Source organism: Charadrius vociferus, unplaced genomic scaffold, assembly GCF_000708025.1.
Source record: "Charadrius vociferus isolate BGI_N301 unplaced genomic scaffold, ASM70802v2 scaffold787, whole genome shotgun sequence".
Lineage (NCBI taxonomy): Eukaryota > Metazoa > Chordata > Aves > Charadriiformes > Charadriidae > Charadrius > Charadrius vociferus.
In genome coordinates this window covers 1,011,628-1,037,883 of record NW_009649307.1, presented here as the reverse complement: position 1 = coordinate 1,037,883, position 26,256 = coordinate 1,011,628, and the positions used below count along the sequence as shown (strand labels likewise).

Sequence of the window (26,256 nt, the reverse complement as noted above, 5' to 3'; positions counted from 1 at the left end):
CTGGTTTGAGGGACGTGCCCAGCCTCCTCCTTCCCCACAGCAAGCAGAAGTGTCTCTTGCCCCTCTCCCTGACCGCCCCCCGCCCCCGGCCCCTGCAGAGAGGGATGCTCCATTTTGCCTAAAAAATGGCTGTACTGGTGAGAGCAAAACCAGAAACACATCGAGACATCCAAGCGGTTGCGGGAGATCTCTCCCCCTGCCAAGGCTGAGCTCTGCCCCACTTCACCGCTCAACCTCTGCCGCAGTTCCCCCTCCTCGAACCCAAGCCACGTCCCTCCTTGCCAACAGATAAGCTGGCAGAGGGCACGAGATTCGTACCCAACGGGAAGAGGGCTGCTCCGCACGGACCTTCCCTGGGTTTCCTCCCACCAGCGTATCGTATCCACCACAGCTCTTTCAGCCATTTCCCCCGTAAGTCCTCCTCCGGGATCGTTAATGCCAAAACCCCACGGCAAGCCCCAGTGATAAGTTGGAGGCTTAGCAGAGTCCAAAAGCACATTCCTTCCTCAGCCTCCTCCCTCCTTATCTCCTTCCTCCCTCCCCCAAAACCACGTTCAGATAAAAGTTATTGGAACAATGAAATCCATAACTTAAACACAAGCGTAAGAGGGATGGAGGGAGGGTCTCTGCTCTGTGCCCTGCTGAGCAGACCTGCCAGAACAGAAAAACAACAGAGAGCCCACGATCGCCTCTGAAATAAAACCCAGTGCAGGACTTCGGATCACCGTGGGGAGAGACTGCAGCCCACGTGCTTTGCTGCAGTCCCACCACAAGTCCTGCACGGCCTCACTCACCTTTTAAAAACCGATCACGCATCAATTTTGAGTGATCTCCTAGCACTTCGCTTGCCTGGGGTGTGCTCATTTAAGCACACGGGCACACGAGCTGCACCATTTTCCACCAAGCTGTTCCTCCTGCGCGTTTGTTTCGTGGATTTTTTTTAATCCAAAGTAGGTGCTGCAAGTATCCCCGTGTATTACCGTCCTGGAAACAGCAACACGAGAGACAGCTCAATAGGATGCGTATTTTCCTTAGCATTGACCAGCCTTTCCACGCAGGCAAGCCCAGCGGCTGGCGCTGCCCCAGCTCTACCGTGCTCAGGGCTGTGGTCCAGCACATCCATCCCGCTCCCCTCCACCCCTTCAACATCTGGTGGCGAGATGCTTTCAGCCACCACCACAGGCCCCCAGGATCCAGGGACCAGGCGCCTGCCACGGCTGCGAGGGCAGAACCGCCGCTGCCCGGGAAGGTTAATGTCTGCGGTTTCCTTTGTCACGAGCAGCCCGTGCTGCCCGCTTCCACCATACCGGCTTCCCCTTCCCGCAGCCTCAGCCATCCCAACGCAACTACATCCATGCAGTCGTGGTGGCATTAACAGGATTTTGGCCACGCCAGTTCACATTTAACCAGACTCTCGATTTCAGCTCTTGGCTTCCTGTAAAGAAGCGGTGCCCAAGGGTTGGAGGGCTCAGGGCAAGGCGGAGGGTGTAGCCTGGGGTTTCTCAGAGTAACGGACCTTCCGCAAATCACTTCGGTTCACTTACCCAGGGATAACGGTTGTTTTGTCCCACAGCAAGGTGGCTCAGCGGTTGAGCGCTCAGAGATCCACAGAGGAAAAGCATTTCCTAAACACAAAGTAGCTCCTTCTTTAACGCGCAGCTGAGCCCACGGCCACGAGCACCGCAGCATCCGAAAACCTCAGACCTGGGGGAACAAGGCTGTAAACCCCATTAGCACCGTTCACCCCAGCACTCCCAGGGGGTGACACCTCCACAGCTCCCAGTCCAGACTGGGGCTGCACGTCCTTGCCCACACTCACCTCACCGCAGCGACTCATTTTACCTTGTTTAAACTTAAAATGCGACAGCAAAGCGTGCCTCCTGGGAGGATGGCTTTGGTTTTAAAGGGAAATAAGAGGCAGGAGGCAACGAAAGAGACCCGGTTCAAAATCAGTTTCACTCTTTATTTGAAGTTTTACATGCCACCAGCGTACATGAAAGTTGCACATTCAGAATTCGACTCACTACTAGAACAAAGGGCCAGATGCAAACACAAGTGTCAAACGAGCGCACAGACGGAGGAGCCCAAACCGAGGAACCTGTCGGTATCTGCGACCAGGCTGCGCTGCATCCTGATGGCACCTGAGGCGTCAAGAGACGAACCCGCAGTTTTGAGGGTCACCTCCCTTTGCCATCTCCAGGGCGTTGGTTGCGACCTGGGTCTTCTCTCCTAAAGCAGCACCGTTCTCTTTCAACAGGCAAAACAAGCAGTTTTGGTAACATCTCTACCAGAACCAAGAGTGTTTGGAGACCAACTGCCCATTTAATGCTTTTCTGAATTCCCCTTTCTATCAATACCAGCAGTTTTCACAATGAGAAACAATTTCCACCCACTGTTTATAGGGAGAGAAGACAGAAATAGGGACTCTTACACTGACATTTTATTTTCAAAGAAAGTTTTGATAGAAAAACATTTTCCCCCAGCAGCCTTGGGCAGGGAGTTGCAGCTTCCACTTCAAAGGACAAACTTCAAAAACAAACCCAGTGTCCTAATGGTTTTGTGCTACATTACTTAATTGTCATACAGCTAATTAGCAATGCCTGATTTCACATTCTCTGTACATAGATGAAGTTCACAAAAGAAGGGGCTACTTAAAACAATAAATAAAACAAGGCACCAGGCAGCCAGACTCCGACAACATTAACATAAAACGTTACACTTTACCATTTAAAAAACTGAAATAAAAACCCCATCATGATTAAACCTATATTGATCTCTCTTCCTTCAGATCTCAGAGCTTTGAATCTCTGCGAGGAAGGGGGGAGAACGCAATGCAGGAAGCGGGGGCTTAGCGTGCGCGCCTGTGTATGCATTTTGCCAGCGTGCAGCAGAGATCTTTAAAATTCTAATTATTTCCCTATCACCAAGTAAGATCGGGATCAATAGATGGTACAAACTGACCCCTTTCCTCGAGTGTCAGGGGGAAATTAAAAAAAAAAAGAAAGGGGAGGGCAAAACGAGAGCGTCAGAGGTCAATGCCACAAAACAATAGATATTGATGTCTCCATTCATTTCAAACAGCGGAAAGGTCAATGCCTCCCTTGCTTCATGTTTTATGGCTGAAATCCTGCTGCTAACAGCAACAATGTTAGTAGTCAGACCTCATCCATCCTTTTTTATTATTATGATTATTTCTAACCAGGTTAGCCATTTTGAAAATTTGACGAAAGCTGGGAAGCAGCAGTGGGGGGCAGGGTAGGAGGAGAAGAGGGGAAGCTGCCCTGGAAATTAATGGAAGGGACGGTTTCCATTAGTTTTCGAGCCTGCCTGTCCCCCCACCTGTGCTCCGGCTTGTCCCTCGCTGCCCCCTAAAAAATGAAAAGGGCCCGAGGCAACATCCCTTCACTATTAATCATTATTCCCCGTACAACATCCCAATTGGTTTCTATGGAAATGATTCTCCTGCTAGAGTACCCCGGCTGCCTGCGCATCTAATCAAAGAGGCAGGAGAGCTGCAATGGAAGGAGATTTGCCTCTGCAATACCCGGCACGGCTCCCAGCACAGGTCTCCCCACGGACAGGGGCGAGGAGCTTTGGCTGGACGCTCTCCTCTGGGACCGGCCAAGGGGGGACTGTATCTCCCTTAAGCAGACAAACCAGTCCTTCTGCACCAAGTAGCTCTGCAAACGGAAAAGCCCCATATTTCTGCAGCTGTGGGGAGACACCCCATCCTAAAAACGGGCTGCTGGGAGAAAGCACCCAGCACCTCACAATGTATGGTCCTGTTTCTATATGTCACCCCAGGACTTTCATGCTTCTGGAGATCAGCAAGGCGAAGAGATGGATCCTGCTCTGCTCTCCCGGCATCTCACATGCCGCAGCAGAGGAGGAGGTAGTCATGCGAATTAAAGCGAGCAGGGTCGCTGCTCTGCTACCCGTCAGCCCGCATTAGCAGCCCCAGCCCTGCCCTCTCCTCCCAAGGGAGCACCACCTCGCCTGGGGCAGGCAGAACATCTTGCACGCTCCCTTGCGCGAGGCGGGTGAGCCTTTCTCCACTGTCACAAGTGGGGAAACTGAGGCCAAGTCTCACAGCACATGTCTGACTTCCCGTTTGAGGTCCACACCGCGCTCCTGCCCTTGCCTCCTTTCACTCCCATCTCTTCTCCTCCTGCCAAACCACCTCCCTGACAAAGCAGCGACTGCAGTCCAAGCTCTCCTGAAGGGAGAGGCCGTTGCCGCACAGCCCCCCTTTCCAAACTGAGCAGTAGCTACACTACTGTTTTCTAAAGAGACCATGACATCAGCTTCGCAAAACGGCTGAGGAAGCAACCCTTTAACCTACTGTCCTGCGAAACCTACCGAAACACTGACAACACAGCCCCACCAAATTCTGCCCATCAAAACCACCATCACTCTTCAGGTCTGGACCCTCCCAGCCTGCAGGAACCAAATGCCACATTGCTAAACAAGACTTTGGACATTAACAGAGCAGCAAACAATGTCTGATTTTACCCACTAATAGCACTTGTCCCGGAATATCCTTCTCCCAAAGAACTGAGGACACATCGTTGGTGGTCAAAGCAAAGATTTCTTCTGCAGTCCCCAAAGACCAGAGGTCTGATTTGGAGCGCAGCAAGAAACACACCAGCAGGGACTGGGAATCCTGCAGAGGCAGCCCCTGTGAGAAGGGCACCTTCTGTAATTGAATTCATTTATTTTAGACTACGGACAGTGGCATCAGCAGGCTCAGAGATCACCTCATTAGATGCTCACAGGTAGTGGGAGGGAGATTTCTGGAGAAATGGGGACAGAGGCCAGAGAAAAGGAGGGGGAATTTCATATTAAATAAAAGCTAGGAACAAAACACCCCTCTCTCCATTCTCCTCTTCTCCTCTAATGCTGCACGCCGGAGTCTCAGCGCTGAGTGGGCTCCGAGTCCCATATATTGCTCTGCTCAGAACATATGGTGCTATGTTTAATAGCCCAGCTCTGCCAATTGGGGACTATTAGGGTGGGTTCTTTTCCCAGTGTAAATGTTGCAGAATATAAATTGTAATTAACACCGATGCCAAAATAGCACTTAGAGAAAATAAGCACATTATTAACATCTGGTGAATCCTGCCTGGAGTGCAGAAGCAGCGGAAATTCTCACTCACCATAAGAGGATTTGTAGTAGATATCGAGCATCAGCCCAGAGTTTGGGAGTCAGGGGTGGAAGGAGTTTTTAGCTTTTTATCACTATTTGTGGTGTTATCTTTATTACCTGTGGGTGACCTTTCCTAGCCCCGATTAGAACTGGTAGTGTTTGCATCAGGACTGCCAACTTGCTAGCGTGAATACAGATGTCTAAACATCATACTCCAGGCAACAGAATAATGGCATTATAAAACATGCCTGATTGTCTGCCCCGATCGAGCACAACACGAGGCAGATGGGCACCGCTTTGCCAAGCACAAGGTCTAAGTACAGCATGTTTCATCAGGTTACTCTAACCCCCGAGAGCAAAGGGTTAACACCACCATTAAGCAACAGGTGTTTTCTGCATACCACTGTCCCCCAGCCCAGGTTTTCCAGTGGGACAGGAACAGGAAAGCTGGCAGTTCTGCCAAACTCTTGCCGGTGCCACAGTGTGTATGTGGAGGGGACATCCCTGCTAAGGGTGGGAATGGCCTCGCTCCTACAGCGGGTACCAAGCATTGGGATCCCTCCACAGGACAGAACATTAAGCATTAGAGAGCTGACTCCGTACCCTCAGCCTTCCCTCTACCCTGCCCTGAGACCAGAGGAAGAAGGAGGAGAAAGCAGCTTTGCAAACGCTCGCTGCCTAACCCTCGCTATTTATCCTAGGAAATAAACCAGGACAAAAACCAGGCAGAGATGAAGTGGCTTGAACTGGACAGAGCAGTGGCTCGTGTTTCTGCCAAAAAGTACATCTGATTTGCTGAAGTGAGGGAGGAGGAGAGAGAAAAGATGTTGGAGAGGGAGAGAGGGATTCAAATGGGCGAGTAATATGACAAGAGGTAGAAAGAACGACCTCGCTGGGAGAGCAGGAGAGAAAACAGTGGCAGGATGCCAAGAACAGGGCACCATCTCCCCACACTCACCCGCACGGTGTCTAACCTGAGGCAGAGTCTCAAATACTTCAGGAGCGATCGTTGCTCCGCTGCAGCCGTTCCCAGAGGAGTAGGAGCCGGCCTCACCACCTTGTTACCGTCTGCAAACCAGAGACTGCTGCTGGCACCCTGTCCTGAGAGGGGAAGGGAGAGAAACTCAGGCAGAGAGGAAAGGCATGTAGGAGTTAGCTTTAGCAACGCACAGACCTGTGCTAGTAGAAGTCTAACGTTAACCTGCTCGTTAACACTGTAACCTATCTCAGCGTAAGGGTTAGTGCAGTCTGGCTCAAGATTCACACCAGCAAGACAGATTTCCAGACAGGTTCACACCTGACTGACGGGAAAATAAGGAGGGAAAGTCCTCCAAATGCTGTGAGATGCATTTTGCTCTCAAATCTATCCCATCATCCCAGGCTTCCTATGAACCACTGATAGCAGAACACCGGTTGGGAGATGGCATCTTGTGTAGAAAATGCCAACAAGGAGATGGGGACATCATCTTTGGACGACACTGGGCCTCCCCAGAAAAGCATGGCTCAACGCATTAGGGAGTGATTAGGTAGACAAGTTAGACAGCTCTGGTTGATAGTTGTTTTGCAGGAGACAGACCAAGTGTGCTACCACAAAATACTGCAGCAGAAGGGGAATACAACTGCCACCCAGAAATGTAGCTCCAGGAATTCATAACTCGGCTTTTGGTACAGCTGTCTGATGCTTTCAAAAGTGCTCAGTAAATAAGGCAATATGAAAGTGATCCAGACCACTACTGATGCCTGAGGAAGTTCTGTGGAGCAGAGAAGCTGACTGAAATCACACTGTGAAAATACCTCATAACATCTCTAAAATTAGCATGAGCTCAAGGCATGGGATCTAAGGACAAAACTGGAACACTACATTCCCATCTACACTGCAAGACAGACTGCATTTAAATCAGATCTGAGCCTCAACTTATTCACTGTAGGCACCATCTACCCTAGGACCAGGATTTCCAAAAGAGCTGAGAACTTCTTCCACCAGAGCGATGGAAACAGCATCAGCAAGAACATACCATGGTTGAGGCCTTAATGACCTTTATTTGTTATTAAAAAATAAAAAAGAGTCCTTGTGGTACCTCTCAATCAAAAAAAAAAAAACTTTAAATATATGTGATTGCATGTGTGTGACTACAAATGCCTATTTGTAACATAGAAAAGATGTGATGCACTTCAATTGAGCAACACATTTTCGTGCCTCTTAGCTGGTTTAGGCTTTCTACTTTGCCAAAAATAGACCGAAGCAAAGAATGATTTCCACCAATATCACAAAGCACACTGCCAAAGTACACAGGGGCCCTTAGGAAATACACCAGGCGACACAGGGGAAAGAGCATCGTTAAGTCAGTTTCTCTTACCTTTAACTTCAGTAAAATAACAAAACAATTCATATTAACCGCAAGGAAATACTCATCAGATTCCAGAAGCCTTTGAGACAGGATTTTCAGATGCAAGCAATATCCAATAGATGTTTCCCCACTGCAAAGGACCAGCTTTTTTTATTTTGCAATTGAACCTATTTAAAGTGATTGTACAGCATCCAGTGAGGTGGCCAGGAGCTGGAGATGGGGAATCCAGGCCAACTAGAAGCCATTTCATGTGTTCACACTGACTGTCCTTTCCGTGCCGTGACAGTCACCACCACAAGTTGGGAGGTTCCTCAGCCACTCTGCTTTTAAACAAGGTAATTTCATCCAAGTGCCGCATGGGGACATCTCTGATGACCTCTGTCAAGTCCTCATGAAGCAAAGGGAAAATGACGACATTTAACGCAGGGCGGTCCGCCTGGAAACTAAATCAGACACAGGTTATTAGCCAAGAAAAAATACAAATTCTCCATTGCAAGAGAAGGCGATTGCATGGATATAGATCATGCAGTGGTGGGGGCAAGGAAGGGTCCTTCAGAGGAGGCAGGAGGGGCAGCTGGAAGTCAAGGTCTCCCACTCTTCTCTCTGTGTCAGCAGGGAGTGCAGGCTGGGCTTGCACCTTTTCAGCGAGTCCGTCGAGCTGACACAAGCACAAATTGGTCCTATCATGAGGAGGGAGGAAGAAGTTTTACAAAATTAACAAATAAACCACAACATGTAGGTATTCTTAGAGGACCAGAGATCCTAAGAGCTCTGCCCAAGCTGGGCAAGGTGCTCAGAGATAACAATTTAAACCACCTACAAACCAGCGGCAAGTTGCAGAGCCATTAAGAAAATCAGGCCAGAGCAGTGCCAGGCATTCCCTCGGGGCTGAGCCTGGGATTATCACTTGGGGCTGGCTTGTTCTGCATGCAGAGTCTAAGCTCTGCAATTAGAGCACAGGCAAGTTTAGAAAGCTTAGATCTGCAGATAAGTGTTTAAGTGTGTGCACACAGGCGCTCGCGCACACGCACACACACACACACACTGCAGCCTCCTTTTTAACCCAAATTGTAGAAAACCTGTCTTGGCACCACATGAATTTTCCCTAACAAAAACACACACAGGTATCCCTGTCAGCCACTTGAATTTTGGGTTCCAGTTTCTGAATCAACAGCCTCAGTCTTTTAGTCCCCTCTTAGAGAAATCTGCACTCTCCTCCTGCCCTCCCAGCTCTTCTTGCCAACTTCACACCACTGGGTTCGCCTTCCAGCACACATCCCAGACCTTGCAAGCGAGAGGCCCAACACGACAACATGAGAGAAGAGCAGCAGGGTTATAACTACAGAGCAGAGGAAGAGAACAGGAAAAGTTAAAGCCATTTATACAACGTAAAAAGAGCCATACAAAAAGAGTCCGAGTCCCCATCAGCAAGTACTCTACATGATAGCAACCTGGTGAGTAAGAGAACATGGGGGAAGAGAAATAGTATTACTCAGTGCAGCATAACAAGAGTTCAGTCTTTTAAAGTTGGGAGGTAAAAGGAAGTTATGCTATAGCTTAAGAGCTACACCCTGAAGATTAAAAGACTTGTGACTATTAGCCCTATGCCACCAAGATGCTTCCTCCGAACCGTGTGACAAGGGCCAGTTCATTATCACTCTAAAGGAGGCAGAGTCAAACCAGCAGCATCAGTCTCTTGAGGCTGAACCAAGTTGTGTTGGGTCAGAAGAGGAGTTCACTGCTCAACAAACTTCTCTTCTACAGACATGTGTCTGGAAAGTGTGTCTGGAAAGTTCCCAGCTCATCTCTAGCTCTGAAACGGCCAGGTTTCTGTCAAACAGAGAGGGAACAACTGGAGATTCAGCTGCTGAAAACACACATGAAAATCCCAGGTAGCAATAGAGCCAGCGGAAGAAAAGGCCACCAGAGACTGGCATTTCCCAGGAGACAGGAAAGATGTTCCCATCCACAAATGATTTGGGGTAGAGCTGCCAAAAGAGTAGCAGAGAAACTCCCGTTTCAAGGCTAGTTACTCAGTCCTGGTGGGTTAAATTAATTTGCCTGAACCTAAGTAGCTGCAGGAGTGAGGATTTCCAGCAACAAAACTACCCGGGGCAATTTTATATCTTTCTGCATCACAGACCTGCCCTTCATGCCTCATGCCTAAGGGCTGGCAGAAAAGGACACCGCTCCTTGAGTGGGTGTCGGGGCTCGTGTAGGAGTTGTGCAGTTTCTTACTTCCACAGCACTGCCTACAAGAAATCAACCAGCAAATAACTGCTGATCTGGGAGGCAGTTGGTAAAGTCTGCAGTGAAATTACATAAAATACAGCAAATGTCTCTTTGATAGTTCCTCTTCTGCCTCAGCTCTTCATGTTTCTTATCCAACACCACAGTCCTGCAGAGAAAATCATGTTAATAGACCAAGTTTACTGAAGTTCGGCTAGGCAGAAACAGCCATCTCCCCAAGGCAAAAAAAACCTTTGCTTCTTTCTTTGTATATAGACTTTCTCAAATTAGATCTGCGTGCTGACTTCTCACCATGTACAAAATTGTAGTTTATAAGCAGCCTTTACATGTAGCTATAAAAACGAGAACCTAGACAAGTTTACATGACAATCTGCCACCAAGACAACTGAAAAACCCCAACACAGTAAGTATACCTTCCAAAGAAGCTGGATTTATATGAGAGGTTTGAACTTGATCTTAAAAAAAAGACAGAAAAAAAAAGGGAAAAAGAAAGCTTTGTGATTTTCTCCCCCCCCCCTCAACAGGAAACTGTATGTTACTGCAAACCTTGTAAATTCCATACCCCAGCAAGTTGACGCCGGAGAATTCTTTCCATGTACAATTTGCGTGATTTAAGGAAAAAAAAAAAAATCAAATGCACATGGTTCACTATTATTCTCAGCTAAATGTGCGTGCAAAGCCTCTCCTTTAACTGCCTGTTAAAAAACACCCTGATTTTAACGAGCAGCTGTCATAATGTTAAACTGGGATTAGCAGTTCCCAAAAGCAGACTCCCTCTGCAATCTACGCTCCTTTAGCCCTTCCCCGGAAGGCAATTCCTTTCTTCGTACACCTGTCCAGGTGGGCTAGATTAAGTGAGAAGCACTTAGAGCACTAGTTCGAAAGGCCCCAGGCATGGGGAGGAGATAACAAGAAGGGGAAGAGATTGAGTTAATGAGTTGCAGAATAGCTCCTGTAATCTTCTTGACGGTTTTTTCCTCATTCCACACCTGGATGGACTTCAAACTGGATCTACCTCTGCAAGCGCATGGCTTGTAAAATTAAAACCCAAAGGACAGAGAAGGATGTTGACCTGGGGAGACAAAAGAGCTGCAGTTTCAGACATGAAACCCTGCTTTTTTTTTTTCCAAGGGAAAGAAGCCAAGGATATGCTCGCTTGCTCTCTCCTACAAAACCTCCAGACTAAACTCATCATGATTAATTAAATGAAAGCAAGTTTTCTAGGCAACTGACTAGCAGCCCCTTCAAAACAGATCCTTTAATCAGAAACAACCACTGGGATAACAAAGAAAATACCCCCCCACACACATATTTTCCAGCATAGCCTCTGGTCCAGCAGACTCAAGACCAAACCAACAACCACCCAGCGGGAACTTTTACAAGGAGGTCTCTGAAGTGTCCTCATTTGGATGTGGACACATAGTGGGCCTGGCTTCAGCAGCTGGCTGGAATCATCCATGGAGCTGGGAAACGAACAGCGAAGCACACCCTGTGTCACAAATTCCCCTTGGCATCAGCAGAGCTATAACCTCACTCCACAGTTAGATCTTGAGCAGGTCACACGTGGCTGAAAGGGTTAATGGCGCTTTGTTATTTGCCTCCAAAATTATCCCAGAACAGGTGTGGACCAGACACAGTAAGGTTATTTTCAAGTGAACAGCTTGGTAGATAGCCTAACACTACGGTCTCAATTACTTCCAACCAGCGTGGCAGGATCCAATATGTAGGTCAGGGACAAAGTCAAAAAGAAAGAGGAAAAAGTCTAATGCAAGGCTGCACTTTGATCAGATTTCCTCAATTTTAGCAAGACAAAAGAGTCACTCCCTGGAATGCAGTTATCTCCTGGCAAACACTCTCAGTGTGTGTTTTCAGACATACCTCTCTAGAGGCCGGTGAGTCCCCAGGACTCCACCTGCTGATAGAGCTAAAGGGCGGCCCAAAGGCACAGGAGAATCTCACCAGCCAAGCTTGTAACGATGGATGATGCCCCACTGTAACTCTGCACCACAGACACCAGAAGACGACACCTCTGCTGCAATAGGAGCTGCTCAAACTTACCTTCTGTTACTTGTAAGGAAAGAAAAAAGCAGGATTTGGGACTGAATAATGGATTTCTCCTTCAGATTTCCAGAGAAACCTAAGAAAAGCCTTAAGCCAAATTCAGACGTTTCAGCACATCCCACTTCACAAAAGCTGGCAAGCAGGAATAAGGGCACACAAGGTGGTATAATTAAGCACTGGCAACAAAACCAGCACGTACCAGATAAAATGAGGAAATACGGTGTATCAGGAGTGGTTCAAGGCCAGGTTTTTTTAACTCCACAAACAGAGATGAGCTTATGCGAAAAGAAGCTCTAAAGAAGGAGAAACCAGGAGAAGCCTGATTTGGGGGGAACAGAGCACAGCGGGGACAGAGCAGATGTGGTCTCCAGTTTGCACAACGCTCACAAATGCAAACCGATCTCTGCTGCAGTCACACACCTTCTCCCCCCTCCATTTAGACTTCCCCACAGGCTGCTGAGCTGCTTCTCGAGAAGAGCAAGCTTCCCAAGAGAAGAGAATTCAGACCGACTCACTCTTTGCCATGTACGCAGCTCTGTTACCCACATGCACAAAAACCCTGTTAATCCTCTGCCAGGCACAGCATAAGTTTGTTTTCGCTGGAATACTTGCTCACATCTGAAAGTTCAAATGTGGCATCTGTCTTGAAAGCTTCAGCCAGCATACCTGAGCCAGGCTGGAAACACCCATCCCTGAAGCATGGCACAGTGGAACAGAAGAAGTGCCAGGAGAAGCTGGAGCAGCTGACAAGTGGCATGACCCAACATACATACACACACTTTTTTCATCTTTTCAGGAAGGCCAACCGTACACTTAAAATTTGTTCTACTGGCCATGCCCTGAACTCAGTACCAGGAGCTGCAAAAGCTCTCCTTCCTTACAGGAGTGTAAAATTAAGCTTCTCCAGAGCATCTTCCAGCCATGCCAAAGAAACTCGGGGTGGAATTTCCCCAAGCCCTTTCCTCCGTGAGCAGGGAGGACCCTTCCGCCCTAGTGACTCTCCAGAAGCCTCTCAAGAGGGGTCCAAAGCCTCCACACGCTGACTCTAAAGCATACCCTTAGTGCCATTCTCACTTCCAACCCTGGCAGAGTATCAGCGCTGAGCAAATTTCATTTTCTAACCTTAGAAATGGACTTCAAAAGTTCCTGAGGAAGGCTGTTGTGATTCCTCAGGTTGCTCTTAACTCCACACAACGAGGTATTTCCTCCATGAAGTGTTTTCCTTTAAGGGTGTCTTCCATGCCCTCTTGTCTACACAGACAAACTGGCGTTCTCCCAATGCCTGAGATTTCCCCTCACCTTACGCCCCATCACTACAGCCTCCACCCTGACATGAAGGGGCGTAGGTGGGACTCTGAAGTCCTTCACCCACAGCACTGCCACCTCTCCCGTTATCTTCAATGCAGCATCCTCTGCCACTGCATCATGTTGTTGGGAAGGAGCAATACATGACAGACTCATCCCGAGTAGAAGCAAATTACATCTCTCCACTGTGGTTTCTCTCTGGAAGGCATGAATGACACTCCACTACTTGTCCTGTGAACTGAGGTTTATATCAAACACGCTCACAGATTGAGGTTCTTACATTATTTTGCCAGCTGAACTCTGCATCACTCAAATGTGACCGGACAATTAGAGGGGGAGGGAATAAGAACCCAAAGAACGATGCCAGAGCGCCCAGGACACGTCCTAGGGGAGTGCTCTGCCAGAGCAAGCTGAAAGTTATTTCCTAATCTCTTCCACAAATTAAAAAGCTACTGCAATAACTGCTCAATTAGATTTATTTTACTATGGAAATGCTTTAAAGCTGCAGTTAATGCTTCCGTTCAGCCTTTTACACCCTCATGAAGAGAAGGCACGACAGTACTATTCCACTATTATTTCTCAGCCAAGAGAGAGAGGAGGACACTCCTTCAAACCTATTTCATGCCCAAACCAATCTACCCGCTAAGGAAGGTTTCAGGACTGAATTCCCTTCAAAACACACGAGCTAGCAGTTAGAACAAGCCATTTGGGTCAACCACAGGAATGCATTTATAGAAAAGGGTAGGTTAGTACCCCCAGACGAAGATACATTAATATGCCAAATTGGGGATGGTCCCACAAGCTATGCTGGCTTGTAAAATATTTGAACCCACCCGTAAACAACATCCCTGGTAGAAGCTAAAGGTGTCCGGGCCACACCTCAAGTAGAGTCAGCCTTCGCCAAGCCCGCCAAAGAATTCTTGGGTAACGCAAGCTGACAAGGATGCAGTTTGTTATTCAGTCTGTGACAGAATGATTCAGGGGTTTCTAAGAGCAGGAAATGAAACAGACAATGAAAGCTGGAACAGGATGCTAATGATTCACTATACCAGCCTAGCGATACATTAAGTCTTCTGCAATCAGACGCAGGGCCCGAGCCCACAACATGCTTAGGCTAGCGGAGTGGGATTGGCAGCTACCGTGCTGGCTCTGGGATCCAGGAAAGCCAGCAATGTGCCGAGGGGGACTTTTTCAAGGTCAGAAGGAAAAGAAGGTGGTGAAGGGATGCAAAAACAGCTTGAAAATCTCAAGTAAGCCCTAAGTGCTAATACCAGCTTTTTGCAGTGTCAATACCATTGCAGCAGTCAGGTGGGCAGTGCAGGAGGGACGCTGGAGGACTGTGCTGAATTCTGTTATGATCTCTCACTGACTTACCGCCCTAACAGCCCCCTCCCACCCAATCTAACAGTAAAAAGGATTACCCAGAAGGGCTTTTTCTGAGGCTGAGCCCACAGTGAGAATCCAGGCAAGAGGAATACTGCAGGGATATCCGGGGCAACAGCGGCAAGGGACGGGGGAATGCTTAGCTCCGAGGTGAGCAAAAATTCATTTGTGATAGTTCAGTTCTGTGCTACATGCCAAGAGAGGAACTGGCTCACTCAGCACTTTCCAAATACTCAGTTTCACCCCCATGCTCCCACCTGGAAGCCCTGTTTCCGCAGCTGAATCCCAGGAAGGTGGGAGCATCACGACTCTCGCAGCCACACTGGGCCACTGGAATCAGCAGTTTAAGAAAAGGTAAGATCCAGCCACGAGTTTCATGTTAAAAAAAAGGGCAATAACAAGCAAGGGAAAAATTAGGTAACGCTACAGAAGCTGGTATAGTAAGATCTAATTCAGACTGAAATAGCTATTCCTGGAAAGTGGCAAGAGTCCTATTGTGAAAGTCACTTCAAACTAAGCGGTGCTCATATCCGATGCAGGCAGAAGAAGGAAGGTTAAGTCAGTGTTTCTCTTTCTCTGCGTCTTGGATCCCCAGAACAGGTAGATTGTCCTAAACCAGTAAAATTCTCTGCACTTTCCACTGGTTAGCCCTCAGAGTCACCCAAGTCGCAGACTCGCTTTGCAAAGCCATTTGCTGGAGACGGGTAGCCACCGTGGCTAGGGGAACAGGGGAGAGCTTGCGTTAGGACTGCCAGCTACCCACTCCCTACCCCGCAGCTCTTGGGGGACACTGCAGCAGGACCCCAGCCAGCCCCAGCCCCCTGCACCTTCTCCCAGCAGCTATCAGACCCCAGGAGACAACAACAGCTCTTTTGGGAGATGTGAGGAGCTGAGCCCAGCTACCCACCCACCTCCCCAAAACACACTTCAGCTGCACCACAATCTTTGGCTTCCCGACCACGCTCTCTACCATGGCTTAACTTGGATTACATTTCTATAAATCACAACTCACCTCTATGCCTTGACACTTTCCCCCATGTATGAAGAATCCCTAATGACATTGCGCTCCCAGAGATTTTTTGTTTTGCTTTGGTTTGTTTTTTTTCCTACCATTGCTTTCTTGATCTTTTCCAAGGTATTTTTTCAAGGACTTTCATGGGTTTGTATTGTCTGGTGTTGTAGAGTCCTTGAAATCATTACAATGATAGAAGCTATCTAAACACTTAGGCTAAACCTGACAAAATTCTAGAGGAACATGCTGGAAAATAAAATCTGTCCTTGAGGCCAAGGGGATATTTGCCAAAGCATTTCCCATCCCCTCTTCCAGCATGTTTTCTCCTGGTAAGCTTCATTAGGAAAGCAACTTCTCCCGCACATTTGTGAAGTGCCCACTAACCACACCATGTAGCTGTGCAATCCTGAAGTCATCCAAATTCCTTGCCTGCAAGATTTCTCAGGCAGAGAAAAACAGGCATATAAATACTATTATTTAGCATGCAACACATCAGTAAGCAGTGGGACGCCTTCCATAGGTCACAGCTCCATCTACTGACTATTTCACAAAATAACAGTGTGGAAAACCTCGGAGAAAGCTGTTAGAACACCACGTCCTCCCGCCGTGACCGGGATTTGGACACATCGGCTCTTTGCAAGCATTTAGAAAGAATCCCAGCACAGCAACTCAGCCCAAAAGGGAGAAGCAAATCTTCCTTTTGAGCAAAGCAGCTCTTTGCACCGCAACAGGTCTGGGGTCACGCTTCAACCTACAACCGTGGGTCCATGAATTGTGGTATTTTAGTGTTTCTGGAATTACTGCTAAAGTGGTTTTAACAGACGAGCTATTTAGAAAAAGACAACACGTGCTTGGAGCCAAGCACTTTGGCAAAGTTAGGGTGCAAGCATTAAAGGGAAAACATTGTCTTCGTTAGATCCACTACTATCTGAAGTGTGTCAGCAGCTGAGCACCATGTGACAGGAAAAAAAAAGTCATTTTACAGAGAAACTGAGACTAGACCACTGTCACATGTGAAATCTGAGGAATATCAGGGAAGTGGATATGGATCACTCAAGCCACATCTCCCACGCTAACCACTGGGCCCTTCTTATGTGCACAGAGTATCTCCCTGAACCATAAAGGAGATTACCCCTCCCATTCACACAGAAGAAAAAAGAATAAAGAAAAACACTGCAATGATTTATCTGCCCAGAGGGAAACAGTCTTCTCTAAAGCTCAGAGGAGACCTTGCCCTTGCAAGCCTCTTGTTTGCTGATGAGGGCTCCAGATGAGTGCTGTTCTGCTTAGTGTATTTCATTGCAAAAGAGGCAGAACTGAATCAGAGGCTTTTAATAACTTAAATACGTAAACTAATCTGTCCCAAATAGCAGCAAACTTCAACCAGAAAACTGCCCACAACAAAGCTGGCCACCACAAGTCCTGGTTTAGAGCTGTCACAAGACTAACAGACATGAGAACAACTCTCTTTTTGGGCCAGTGGAACAGAAATACACAATACTATCCTTATTTTACAGTCAAGGGGAAGAGTTTGAGAATCAATTCAAGCTTTAAGCCATCAGTGTGATGCAGGAGATTTAATGCCCGTGCTCCCATCACCACACCCTGTATATACACCATCTTCCAGTACAACTTGGCAGCTGAAAACAGTCTGTTCTCCCCAAATCTGTCCCAGCCTCGTCTTCTGTGATCCGAACCCTCCCGTGCATCCACCTCTGAAAAAGGAGTGCACTGCACGAGATTGCATTTTCAAGCCCTCCCGGCTCTACCACCTGCAGCAAACTGCTGGTGCGTGCCCAGCCCTAAGCCTTTCCAGTTCCCACTGGCATTTCTTCCCTTTTTAGAAGCATTGGGAGAGTGAGAGTCACTTTGGCCTCATCTCCCTGTTCAAAAACAGCAATCACTTGGCTGCTCTCAGCCTGAACAAGACCATCTCCATAGCCCTAAAATGGGAACTCTAACCTTTAATGGGACCTGAGGAATATGGATCAATTCTCCCAGCTCAAGAAAGGGAGCAAAAAAAAGAAAGGTTCACAGCTTTGTCTTCCCTGCTCTCACCTCTTCCTTCCCACCCACTCTCCATGTTTTCTACTCTCCGTGTTTTCCCCGCAGATGCAGCACCTCCACACATTCAAAAAAAAAAAAAAAAGAAAATATCACCTTATTTCATTCTGGCACAAGGATACATAACTTCAGACGTGCTGCCCAATGGGCTCTTCCAATTAAAAACTTGGATTAAAGAGGCACTAGCAGCACATTTTTAGAGGAAGCCATGCTGTGTGAATTAGGGCCTTATCCACAGGTTTAAGCAATGAACTAGCTCACACATCTCTTTGCCCTTGGAGTAGCACACAAAATGCAGTCAGGAGAAAATCGGTTCCTGACCCCATCTGAAGGCACATTTGTGCAAGGATGAGAATGGGATCACTGGAAAAGTCACATGGTTAAAGCCTCACTGATGGCTTGTGGAAGACTCCAGGCTTTGCTTACACATCGTTTTCTGTATTTTGTTCCTTCCATTTTATTACTAGAGACAGTTGCATGAGAACGGGATCTTTGTTGCTTAGGAGAGCATCTGCTCCCACTGCTTATCCTCCTCCTGAAGTCATAATCTTACGTGACATCAAAATCGTTTCCAGAGCCACCAATTACAATGTCATAGAGGATTATGGCTTCAGGTGTAGAATTTGCAGTAGGAGCAGATGCTCTCTTCGGGGGGAAAAAAAAACCCAACACCCAACACTTCAAAAATCCTGTTTTCATACAAACGTCTCTATTAATAAAATACAAAAGAAGAAAAATAGTATGACAGCCAGAACTGCCGCTAAATATAAAAATAGTTTTTAACATTTCCACGAGGCATCAACTGCTCTTTGGAAAGTTCCCAGGGTTTAAATTATTAAGAGGTACAGAATGTAGTGAGAATTCATCCACAACAGAGAAAAAGATGGAGAAAAGACTGCAGAACAGCATATTTCTGCTCAGTAAGCGGACATTAAAATTTTGGCCAGTGCTGCAATGGCATCTCAGAGGGGAGGGCAAAATAAGAAATGGGAACTGCGGATTCTTGGTTCTTTCTAAGGATCCCCAAAGCACAACTGAAATCCACCAAGAACTGTTTTTACAGATATGAAGCTCTGTGAAAAACAAACTCAAAGAACCCTTGTCACATCACAAGGAATTTACTTAGATGTTTCCAACAATTACTCTCCCAGAAGGACACTGAGCCTTTTAGAGGCAGTAACAAACAATCTCGTGTGCAGTTTGGTAGGTAGCTAATATAGTCACAGGCTCTTCTGGATCTGATCCGCGGAAACAAGCCAAGTGTAATAAGTCAGCTTGAAGCTGGAGAAAGGCTGGGGGGAGGAGCACCCTTTAGGATGCAGTAATAATGCCGTGTGATTTGAAATTTTTATTAGAGCTTAACAGGGCAAAGCAACAGTAGGTGACAAAGAAAACAGACTGAAGGCGGAGAAAAAGCCTTATAGAAAAAAAAAAAATAATGGAAAGTCTGTTGCATGGGAAATATTTTGTAAGATGACTGCCACTATTAGAAGATTTCAAAATGCCAAGCGTAATTAAAAGCTCTCTTTTCAAATGCAATTCACGGCTCACACACAAACGTTTCCCACCACGTGAGCCTCAGAACACTGCAAGGGGCCAAGCAAAATGCATTTAAGAACTGCCAAACGTGCAAAGGCAGTTTGTACCAATTCTCCCCCCCCACAAACCCCCCCCGAAGAAAAACCCTTCACAACAACCCTTTAAAGGCTTTGAATTGCGCTGCCAGGGGATTATCAGTAAGTGACATTTACAAGTGATTAGAGGACGGAGAATTATCTTAGTCACTTGTGGGAAAGGAGGAAAGCTTCAAGGTCAAATCTCTCAGTACTTAAAATGTCGGCAGATGTTTTGTTTACACAAAAAGTGTCATTTGATTTATGATGGAGCTTTACATCCAGAACTTCAACTCAGCCAACGTAACTGCAGAGAACATGGGTGGGAATGGAATCAAAAATTCATATAATACCTTCAAATATTTCACTGATTCACTCTTATTAAAATAAGAGGCTAGTTCATGTGCCAAGCAGTTACACAGTACCTATTAGCTTCTTGGAACAAGTGCTCCAAGCCATATAAACCTTGGCAAGCGAGGAAATGGAGATAAATCTTCAACAGCTCCAGAAATCCCACATCAACCCTTTTCCGCACTCACCTCCGGACAATAGATTGCTGGAGATTTTTGCAAACGGTAAGAGATTCTCCCATAAACATGTGGCACATGATGACCTCAAGGCAGTTGGCCATGAATGACATCACTGCGTCAGACTGCAGAGTCCCACTCCGGGAGACGATGCAAAGCCGCTGGAGAGAGGAGCAATGACTCAGTGCCTGGAAGAACTGGGCGCCCGCACAGAAGTACGGCTGTTCCAGCCTGCAAGAATAAACAAAACCAAGTCAATGGGCAATTCATGCTCAAGTCACTTTCAGACAAGAGGGAAGACAGCACATTCATGGGGGGCCGGCAAATGGAGCAACCAGTGTCCCCCACCGCCTGTGCCACTTACACGTGGTAACCTTCTACCTGCTTGTGCCAGCAGCATGGCAAAACAGACCCAACGTTGCAAGCTCAGACCTCTTGCTTGCTAGTTACTCTTGAATGGTGTGTGCTAAAGGACAAGGACACAAATAGGCAGAAGGGCCCCGAACTGCAGAATTCCAGCGCCCACAGGGAGTAACCCTGGTTTTACAAGTTTTCCACAAAGCATGTTGGGCCTTAGATCTGACCAGCAGATCCATTCTGGTCTCATGACAAGCACAGCCTGGCATTTGCTACCTGACATCCACTGAGCAGTTGATGTGGATTTAGGGACTTACTGCTCCAGTGCACCAAACACTGATCAAACTGCATCTTCAGTTTACTGCCTAGAGGGAATCAGGCATGAAAAATTCACCATGGTGATATAGAACTTGGGCCTCTGAGCCAACAGAGTGACCACAACCAGCCCTCCCCGGTCAGGCATGGCAAAGGATCAAAGCTACAGCTCTCCCACAGGCAGAAGAACCATCATCAATCCAAACTTTATCTTGCACACTTGGCTCAGAGAAGAAAGACAGGATTTTTTATCACATCTATCCACAATCTTACATCACAACCCAGAGCAGGACAAGAAAATGACGTGGAGAAGCCATACCTGACCAACAAGGGCCCCATGTTTTAACTAGCAGCATAACTGCATCAATCCCTCACAAAAACCTGTCTGCAAGAAGCAGAACCTGCTCAGGGCCAGCGTCACCAGAAGAGTACGTCTGCTTAGTGCAGATTTCCTTCAGGGCCTCAGAGCACTTGTGAATCCCAGTCATTGGGTCAGCAAGGCCAAGAGCTCCAAGAAGGTTAATCCATTAGGTGATAACAAGCTGTCGGCCCCAACCTGATCTGGATAATCTCTGCGCAGGCTTTCGTAGTACGCAGGGGTATCTCAGCAACTTAATCCTGTTAATTGATAAATTCTGTTTCAGAGTCTCAGCCTGCGACCGCTGGTCAGGTAGCATTGCCTGAAGAGATCCTAACAGCCCATGAGTGCTTTGGGTAATAGCTTAAAATGAATATTAAGGAAGTGGGAAGTCTCTCCAATTTTTCAACAGCGTTATTGGTCCATTGTAACTTTAGGCCAAAAAGCACAGAAGCCCCTGCAAACTCACAGCAGGTTTCTAGGTTAATCTCTGTGACACGATAGCCATACTTGCAATACTGCCTTTCACTCACTAGATGACAATGTTGCTTTGGAATCTACCCTTAAAACTACTTTCTCAGCCTGGAAAATGGGGAGGGGAAAAAGGGTGGAAGCAGCAGAGAATTAGGCAAATGAAAAGGAAGCTACATTATCAGGAGGAAGTGCTAAACATTAAAATCCTCTTAAACCTATATAAAACCTTAGACTTTACTCAAGAAAGAACAATGACAGCTTACATCGAAACGCCTGGCTGTTACAAGGAGACACCCTTGTTCATCCTTTATTCAAGGCTCTACGCTGCCTCTCATCTTTATCGCTCTTGGCCTCCATTTCAAAGTCCCTGAAAACTACAGACTGAGCAAAGCACACTACACACCCAAACCTCCTTTCCCCAGATCTTAGTTCTTCCATGGCTATTTATTCTCCTGAAGGTTAAAGATACATTCACTTGACACAAGCCATGAAGCAACTGAATTTCCAACAGCTGCCATCCCTTGGGTGAAAGACCAACACGCTCCTTGCCTGTCATAAATGGGAAGTGGTGGAAAAGGAAAACCCTCCTGAGGTTTTTTAGCCACCCTGGCTCCCTTCAGTATTGCAATGGATCAGGAACATGCACACAAACACCAGTCTCAGCTGATGAGCAGTAATTTCAGTCACACCGACTGCCTTTGTGATCACAGGAGTGACCTTGCTGTTGCTACTGTTAGGCATTTTAGACCCATTTAGTGAAGAAAGGATGACAACGGGACTGACAGTTCTAGCAGTTTCACCAACAGAAGCTGATTTAGGGAAAAAAGAAGGAAAAAAGCATCTTTCTAAAGTAATAACATTTGTGTTCATATGGACTGGCGCAAGGAAACCCTCATGGTTTATGCCCTTTGTTTTCATAAGCACATTTTGGCTACTGTGAAGCTCCTTTATGCACCTTTTAGGATCAGATCCTTAGTAGGATCCTTTAAATCCCACCAGGAGAGGAACCCCAACAGGACAAACTCTAAATTTGGAATGTTCTCAATATATTATCATGAAAAGAAAAAGAAATTAAAAAATAAAGAGGCAAGACTTTAATACAAGCCAAAGGCAGAAGAATATCTCATTGGGAAACCTGAGGAGATCTCTACATTATCCAGGCAGTGTAGGATTTTCTTCCTTCCTGGAAATTTAAGAGATGTACGTGTACACAAAGCCAAAAAGTCAGCAAAGGCATGTAGTGTTTAACCTAGCCCCGACACACTGCTAACTCCCAAATTTGCAGCATCCACTCTTCCTTATCTAAAAGGAAGGCAGTTGCAGCATAGAGATTTTTTGCTCTTAAAACACTGGTGAAAGGGCATATCCTGAGAGCCCTCAAGGACAGCACGTGATGCCTTCCCGTTCTCCACAAGCCAGGAAGGAAAATACCCAGTTTTCAAGCCATTGCAGCTACTTTTCACCAGAACAGGAACACTCGCAGCTTTCACACTAGCCACAACAAACCACAGGCTACATTTCTGGAGATCCACAAACAAAACGGAGATGTTAAATGGCAGCCCCTCACCTGAGATCTCTCAAACACTTGCAGTGTTTCAGCATGTCCATGAGAGCAGACATATAGACCACTTTCCCCATCATGCCCAGGTTGGCCAACGAAAGAGTCCGCAAATGCTGGCACTGCATTCCAATGCTAATAAGCCCAGAGCCAGTAAGAATATTTGGCAGTTGTGCTAAGGTGAGGCTCTGCAAATAAGTCAATTGGCTAATGGCAGCCACCTCTGAATCCCCCACGCTTTGTGCCCGGACACAAGGAGGCAATGAGTTCCGAATTGCTGGCTCGTTGCGGGGCATGGCAGAGGAAAAACTGGACCCAATTATTTCCAAGGTTTCCAAAAATCGGAGGCTTCCCATCAGAGCCCAGAATACCGAAGACTCTATCTTCTGATTTGCCTGGCCCGCTAAGTTCTTTGGGTATGTCTGTATCCCAATCCGAACTTTCCTTCCAAATGTTTGGGGTACCAAGTTAGACGCCGTGGGAGGCTTTTCCACGTTTGCAGCAACATCTGTGATGGAGCAAACCGGTAGCGCTAACGAGAGCAGGTGCTTTAGTCTGGAGAGAAGCTGGCACAAGTGATTCCCTATGCTTTCTGAGCTGTGATGGTGAGCTGCAGAGAGGTTGAGGTGTCTCAGGTTGCAGCAAGACACCACCAAGCTTTCCAGAATGCTACTGTCAATGTCATCTTCTGCTTTTCGAAACAAGGACTCCGGAGCCAGACAGTGAACGCAGCCACTGAGATTCAAACTGGTCAAGCTTTTAAGATCCTTCCCACCATTAATAACCCTCTGGATCAGGTGACCACCAGATAAGGTGCATCGGCTAAAGCTGAAGTAGAAAGGGTTGTTGAACTTCAAGTGTTGCAGGAGCCCAGAGCCATTAATCCAGGCTTTGGGCAATTGTAAAGCATCCAGACGTACGTTTCGAGCCATAGAGTCCAGGAGGTTTTTAGTAGCTCCCGTCTCCACAAAGCTACCGGGGGCAGAAATAAGGAAGGCGTGAAGGTTCTCAGGTGTCCGATCACTTAGCACCGCCAAGTACAGCCTTACCACCTCCTGATTAACGTAGCCAGGAGCCAGCCTGGCATAGAAGACGCGGAGGTTCTGGTAATGGGGCACATTGCTCTCACCTACCATTAGCTGCCCAGAGAGCATAAATCCTTCTCGCGAGCGATCAAGGATCTCAAAATAAAGCAGCAATTTCTCAAGGCTAGTGCAGCACGGAACGACACCATATGACGGCGTGTAAAGGGTTTGCTTCAATTCCGAGACACGGCTAAGAGTGGCTTTACACTCACTGCTTAACTGACCGGCATCGAAACCCGGATTTACATCTATCGCCAGGGAGCGCAGGTGCTGGAGCGTGGACAGCATCTTTGAGAGACGGAGAGAGGTGACGTGGCACCCAGACAAGTTGAGTTTTACCAGGTTCTTGCATTGTGTTACGTGATCAATAGTGGAGCTGGGCAGCCAATAGCACCCAGCCATGTTCAGCTGGTAAATCTCTTTTCCGATATCCCTCATCAGTTGCTTCACTTTGTCTTTGTTTACCTGTACTCAAACAAAACCACATTCAATGAGATATACGGCAATGGTGTGTACTGACTCAGTTTCCCATCTGACAATGGGGATAAGAGTGGTTAGCACTCAGATTACGTGGCTCACCCAAAGATTTTGGGACGCTAGCGCAGTCTAAGAATTATTATACTGCTGGTAGCTGGCTTAGCCTGCCATGATTTGGACTCTTTTAAGATTACACTTCCTTTACCTTCTTAGTCTGCACAGTTCTGCATTACTGACTGTGAGGCCAAATCTGTTCAGCAACTGATAGCGGACTGGAGGACCATCTCCATTTTCTAACAGCAAAGCTATTTCAGCAGAACTAGCTAGCTACAGAAATTCAAATTGAGAGAAGAATGTTTCCATTCTCCTTCATCCAGTTTCCTCTTTTGGAAATGAGTAAGAGAGGCTTCTCCTTGCCTGCACTTGGTGATACAGTCCTCATAAAACGTATTCATTCCCAAGTTTTATTTTTGTTAAAACACATATACAAGTTCTGGCTTAGCTGACTGCAGGCCTGACAGCAATACGCATAGGATTTTTTTTGCACAATAACATGGAAAATGTATTTTGAGAAAATGGTAACTTTACAGAACCACAGCTACAAATGGAAGGTCATGTTTACTTTCATTTAGCTTCCAGAAACACAGAGAAAATAGTTTTCACTGATGGTATTTTATATAACTAAGGGAGAACAGAGCTGTTCTAACAAAGCATTCTGGAAAACAAATGCTTTTATAAAACAGTTTATTGTTTATTTGATTTCAGAGTTCAAGAGCAGTTCATTTATGCAGACACATTGGAAAGTTCTACTTCTTGGCATTTTTTCAGAAGTCAGATTTGTCTTCACAGCTAACAGAACAAGCAAGCTACTCTCCCCACCTTATAGTCTTTCTGAAGTAAAACTGTATGTGTTAGACTCTTGTCAAGGCAAAGCGTTGCGAGTTTCCTGCAGGTTCTCCTGACGTTCAGGACGAGGTCTGTGCAAGGGACATAACTGAGGATGTGCAAAAGGATCTCATCTGAGAACTCCATCAAGTTGACGCCATTACTTTCCTCCTCACTCTCCCCGCTTACGATCTCCTGGTGGGGAAAAAAAAAAAAAGAAAAAAGAAAAAAAAAAGAAAATAAAAGCTACTAGCTGAGAAACTTCAGCAAAGCTTGTAAGAAAACAGATGACCCCAGTCTCGTAAGGATTTATAAAGTGAGACAAACCAGAAACGCTTGAATCTTTAAGTACTTCCATCTGCACGAAGAAACCAAAATCTTTCCCTTAGAAGACAGTATGGAGGTAGTGCAAACCTTCACACAAAGCCACAGTACCTTCAGTCACTCTTTCGCTGTTGGCTGCTTAAGAACAAGGAGGAAAACGTTTACATTCATTCCGCTTTTGCCACTTACTTTGCCATTGGAAAAGTGACTGTGCCTGATTCTTTTCAAAATATAACGCAGCAGCCTCTTTCTACATCTTCCCTCTACGTGCCATCCGTTTCAATAACCTTAAGAGTTATATAACCATATATTTATATACACACACACACGCAAACAAAGCTGCAGTCCAGCATTGGATCACCCATAGCGCTCACACCTTAACCCTGCGAAACCCCACGACTGACAGTCAGGCATCAAAGGGGACACGAGAGCCCCTTTGCTCCCTTCCTGCCACCCTGGGGGGACAAGGGACACCCCAAAATCGCCGGCACCGCCTGACGGGAAGGCGAGGGGATGCGTGCCGCCATGCGTGGTGCGGGGACAGGACACAGCTCCCACCCACCCCACCACGACAATGGCAGCTTCAAGGGGGCTGCTGGCACTTTAGCACCATCTTTACTAAAGCTCAAATTGACCTTAATGCCATGGCATCCCCTAAAGGGAAGGAGGGAGTTGATCCCACCTCACAGCCCCTGTAAACCCCCCACAGAAGCA

General features: G+C 46.9%; 1 protein-coding gene across 1 annotated transcript in view; it reads right to left on the bottom strand.

The window, feature by feature from the left end:
- Positions 1-7,481: 7,481 nt before the first annotated feature.
- The window catches only part of FBXL18 (F-box and leucine-rich repeat protein 18), a 34,741-nt gene continuing 15,966 nt past the window's right edge, over positions 7,482-26,256 (bottom strand). The window contains exons 2-5 of the mRNA XM_009889217.1: positions 25,213-25,410; positions 22,781-24,321; positions 19,722-19,940; positions 7,482-7,937 (exon numbers count right to left, since the gene is read on the bottom strand). Coding sequence (XP_009887519.1) covers positions 7,781-7,937; positions 19,722-19,940; positions 22,781-24,321; positions 25,213-25,365 — 2,070 coding nt within the window. The 5' untranslated portion in view covers positions 25,366-25,410 and the 3' untranslated portion in view covers positions 7,482-7,780. The remainder of the gene's footprint in view (positions 7,938-19,721; positions 19,941-22,780; positions 24,322-25,212; positions 25,411-26,256) is intronic.